We start from the raw sequence: 4,671 nt of genomic DNA, 5'->3' as shown, positions 1-4,671 counted from the left end.
CCTAGAGGTTGACAGGCTGTACAACACATTCAACTTGTGATACTTTTCCCCAATTTTTTGGGGAAAAGTTGAGGCTTTTTAAAATTTAACAACTTTGTGATAACTTACTCTGTCACTCTCTCCGTGAGTGAGTGAGTGAGTGAGTGAGTGAGTTTCTCGTCCGTGTCTGTGAACTGGCAACAACTCCCCCGTGTACTCAGTATACAAAACAAAAGCATCCTGTGCAGCAGAAGTGAACTTTTCCCCTCCAGGAATCATCACATGAACTTTGGTCTGACTCTCATACATCAGGCCTCTCTCCCATCCCCTGATCTGCCTCAGATTATTAGTACTATTATTATTATTATTATTATTGTTATTATTGCCTGTCGCATAACAGAGAACATATTACATGGAGACACGGAATGACATAAATAATTTATTCCAAAGTAATCCCAGTGCATTCCTTTATAAACTTTACAACTCATTACACACGTTCACAACACATGGATAAAAGCATCCATCAGCCACCACACGGTACACACGGTGCTCTTGATGTCATACTCAGAACGTAGCTGTAACATGGGCCCAGCAGAGTCTGAGTTAAGAGCTCTTGCAGCAGCTTCTGCGCTCCTCTTGGGCCTCACCGGTCGGTCCAAAGGAGCCGGACAGAGTCACAGCGCTAATGGAGCCACGGGTCACCTCTTTACTAGCCACCTTCTTATGGATCGCTGCAGGAAGTGAAGACACGTCAGTGGCTATTCCATGGAAAAACAGAGGATGCGTCTGTTGACAAAGTCAGTGAACTCTTACCCGTGAGGACTTCGTTGAAAGCAGCCTCCACGTTGGTGGAGTCCAACGCTGACGTCTCCATGAACATAAGACCATTCTTATCTGGGTTGATCAGGGAAAGCAAAGCAGAGGTCACAATCAACACATGTGGTCATTATTAACCCTTAGAACGCAGCATTTAGGCTGCTTTACACACATTACACACACATTACACACATTTAGGCTACAAGAAAGTGTAATATAGAGTGTCTTACATCCTTTATTTTCAGCACAACCTAAAGGCAATTTTCATTTTCACCAACTACATAAACACACCTGAGCAAAAAGTACTCAAAATGTTTAAAATCGCGATTGAACTCCTAAAATTTGGAAATGTGTCACAGTTCAAAGTTCACTTGGCTCGTTTTTATGAACAAAAAGAAAAGCAAAAACTAAACGCGATATAAAATGAATCACAACTTTGACTCTACAGTTTTTTTAAAGCCTGTATATGCAACCTACAAACACACACCGCCCAGGATGTCCATATAAGGAGTTGTGTATTATTCCCACAGCAATTAACCATAGGTGCACCTGCTCCCATGGTAAATCGGCTCAGGGTTAAGAGCAAGCTTCACAGTGCTGAACGTTCAACAAACCAGCCATGAAATTCCTAAAGCTGCACAGTTAGAAGTGAACAGACCTGCAAAGTCCCGGGCCGCCTCTGTGGGCACAGTCCTGAGGGTGTCCAGGTCTCTCTTGTTTCCCACCAGCATGACCACGATGTGAGGGTCTGCGTGTTCGTACAGCTCTTTCAGCCACCGCTCTGCACTCTCATAGGTCAGGTGCTTGCTAACGTCGTACACCAGCAGAGCCCCGACCGCTCCCCTGTAATACCTGGGACCACCAAGTTAAACATACATGGATTTTAAGTTCAGATTGATGAAAGAAGAAACTGTATGAGTGAGTGTGTGTGTGTGTGTACTCACGCTGAGGTGATGGCCCTGTAGCGCTCCAGTCCAGCTGTGTCCCAGATCTGAGCTTTGATGATGTAGTTGTTGAGCTGGACGGTCCGCGTGCTGAACTCAACACCGATGGTTGTGCGGCTGTCGTGGTTGAACTCATTCTTGGTGAAGCGGGAGAGAAGGTTGCTCTTTCCTACGCCGGACTCCCCTATCAAAACCACTGAACAGGAGATAATTCATTATAGTAGAAGTGGGAGAGTTGTTGTATTAATGCTTGTCTGGGGATTTGTTAAGATGTTATATCAAATATGTAACAAAAAACACACAAAAAAAATCTGTATGTGTTCACTAGTCAATCACAGACGCTTCCTCTGAATGAACACGTAGAGTTTTTCACCCTCACGACACCTGACATCACATAATTGCGGCCGTTTACTTTGGAATGAATGGAATGGGAAATTAAAATAAATAAAAAAAAGACATTCTCATGAAGTACAAATGACCAAAACTGTCTTAGAAGGGGCAGCAGGAAATGTAAGACTCTTATTATGTCAAGCATAATTTACACTTAAATGAACAGAACACAATCACTTCCTTGTTGTCCTCCTCGCCTACAACCAGAGCTGTAAACTGACAGCATTACTTTACAGCCACACACACACACACACACACACACAATCTCAGTTTAACCAAACAACACTCACCTTTAAACACAAAATTGTACGAGTCATCAGACCCCATGCTGCATGCAGTGGTGACAGGCTCTTGAATAAATATAGCAAGTCCAAAGATGACACACACACACACACAAAAAAATAGACTTTTTTCTCTCTGTCTCTCTTTCTGACCCAGTGTGGACAGAGATTAAAAGGTGAGAGGAAAATAGAAAAAAAAAGGGGGGGAACAGGCTCGGCTGTACCCACCCGCTTCCTTCTTTACATGTGGATGGGGCAGCTCCTACTTGACAGGCAGGCAGACAGGAGTCCTGCCCGCCTGCCGAGCCCTCATCAGCTGACATGAGAGGCAGGGCAGGTGGGAGGGAGGGACGGAGGGAGGGAGGGAGGAGAGCAGGTGAAACAGGTAGAACTGCTCAGGTAGTCATCAGGAACAAACTCCACCCTCTCCTACTGTCTCCTTTCACTCATAACTCGATTCATTTGTATGACAATAAAAGCAACACAACAGGTGCACCTGTGCGTCTTTGTCATTCTGCCACTTAAGCTGCATTTAGTGTCACGTGGAGCACAGCCCAGAAGCAGTTAGTTATAAATAGGAAATGTTTAGGCTCATACCGTAACTGAAAGAACAACAATGCATTCCTGTTCCACAAATTACTAGGCTAATGCTTAGTTTGATAGGTCTGTAATGACCTCTTTCTTATCTTCCTGGAACCAATTCATTTGTTAAAACACCAGGAAGCAAACTGCCGTCTGTGCACAGTACCAATCCGATCCAGTTTATTTATAAAGCACATTTAAAACCACAACAAAAGTCCAAGACCAAAGTACTGTACAGTAATTATGCAACACAAACAGAGCACACAGAGCAACGACTCGGTGTCAAAGGCCAAAGAGAACCGACGAGGTTAAACCGAAAACAGAAAGCAACAAGGCGCAACTGCCTAATCAAACAACTCGTTCCACTGTCAGGGAGCCGTGACCACAAAGGCCCAACCTCGCCTGAACTTCACCCTTGTTTTCAGGACAAGCAAGAAAAGATGATCAGTCTCAAGGACTGCGATGGCGTGTACGGCTGAAGCAAATCATGAAAAGACTTATAAACAAACAATAACACCTTCAAGTGGATATTGTTTGTCTACTGCGAGCAAATAGAAGGAAGGGAAATGAGCTCACATGAGCTCCTGTTAGAAAGCGAGCAGCAGCGTTCTGAGCGGGCTGAAGGCGAGCGAAGGAAGCCTGAATAACCCAAATATAGAGAACATTACAGTTATCCAGTGTCGTCATAATAAAAGCAAAAAGTCATGCCTCAGCAAAAACAGATTTGATTTTTGCCATTTGCCTAAACTGGAAAAAAAAAAGCAGAGCTCATTTAAGTTAATCTGCTTGTCAAGTTTAAAATCAGAGTCCATTATTGCCCCCAGGCTAGTGACCATGCCAAAGAACGGGGTCAACAGCGGGGCTGACAGACGTCCTGCCCCAGCAAAACTGTTCAACTTCAGCATCTTTGTCAGTAAAACTTGCAATCAATGCTGTGGTGTCATTGAGACACCTCAACTAGAGGTTGGACAGAATCATCATCATTCCACGACAGCGGTACACACAGTTCATTCTCACACAGGCAGGCAGTCAGTCGTCGGCATTAAAATGGAATGCCATATTTTCCCGAAAAATAAAATCCAAAGTGAAGCAGACAGAGCGAGAACAAGGGGTTAGAGGATAAAACCCTGCGGGACTCCACAGGGGGAAGAGATGCTGTTGAAGACACAGAATCAGCAAAAACACAGAAGCTTCCGTCAGCCGGGTAAGAACGAAACCATTCCAAGGCGACACCTTTAATACCCACCACCCAGTGCTCCAGACAAGAGAAGATCACACACACAGCAGTCAAGTCTACAAGCAGTAGAAAGATGTTTCCAGAGTGAGCAGGCAGAAGAATATCATCAAAGACCTTTTTTTATCTTTTAGATTCATTACATTTAAGTGGGAACTTTAACCAAACTTGTTCATTTGGAAAGGAATATAAACGTGTAATATTACATTTCTTAAATCTCATCCAAAATAACTCACAATGAACTTTCTTAAAAGGAACATAAGACACTGAGGTGACAAACAGTATGATCATTTGTTCATCTACATGCTGCATTTCAAAGTAAAATGTGTGTTAATTTAAATGCGAGGAATGTTTAAACAATAAAAAGCAACAATAATAATTAATTTCACAATTTCATACTCCTACACCATCACAGGGCTATAATCAACCAACACAGGGGATGGAC

General features: G+C 43.4%; 1 protein-coding gene across 1 annotated transcript; it reads right to left on the bottom strand.

The window, feature by feature from the left end:
* Window positions 1-405: 405 nt before the first annotated feature.
* Window positions 406-2,730, bottom strand: LOC131446994 (ras-related protein Rab-25-like). Its single transcript, XM_058618429.1, has 5 exons — window positions 2,420-2,730; window positions 1,740-1,935; window positions 1,454-1,647; window positions 793-873; window positions 406-710 (listed from the first exon to the last, which is right to left on the bottom strand). The coding sequence occupies exons 1-5, from the start codon at window positions 2,454-2,456 to the stop codon at window positions 583-585; spliced, it is 636 nt and encodes a 211-aa protein (XP_058474412.1). The 5' UTR covers window positions 2,457-2,730; the 3' UTR covers window positions 406-582.
* Between the last annotated feature and the right edge of the window lie 1,941 nt (window positions 2,731-4,671).

The sequence above is a fragment of the Solea solea genome, chromosome 20, assembly GCF_958295425.1.
Source record: "Solea solea chromosome 20, fSolSol10.1, whole genome shotgun sequence".
Lineage (NCBI taxonomy): Eukaryota > Metazoa > Chordata > Actinopteri > Pleuronectiformes > Soleidae > Solea > Solea solea.
Note: the sequence above shows the minus strand (reverse complement) of the source record. Positions and strands in the feature narration are given on the sequence as shown.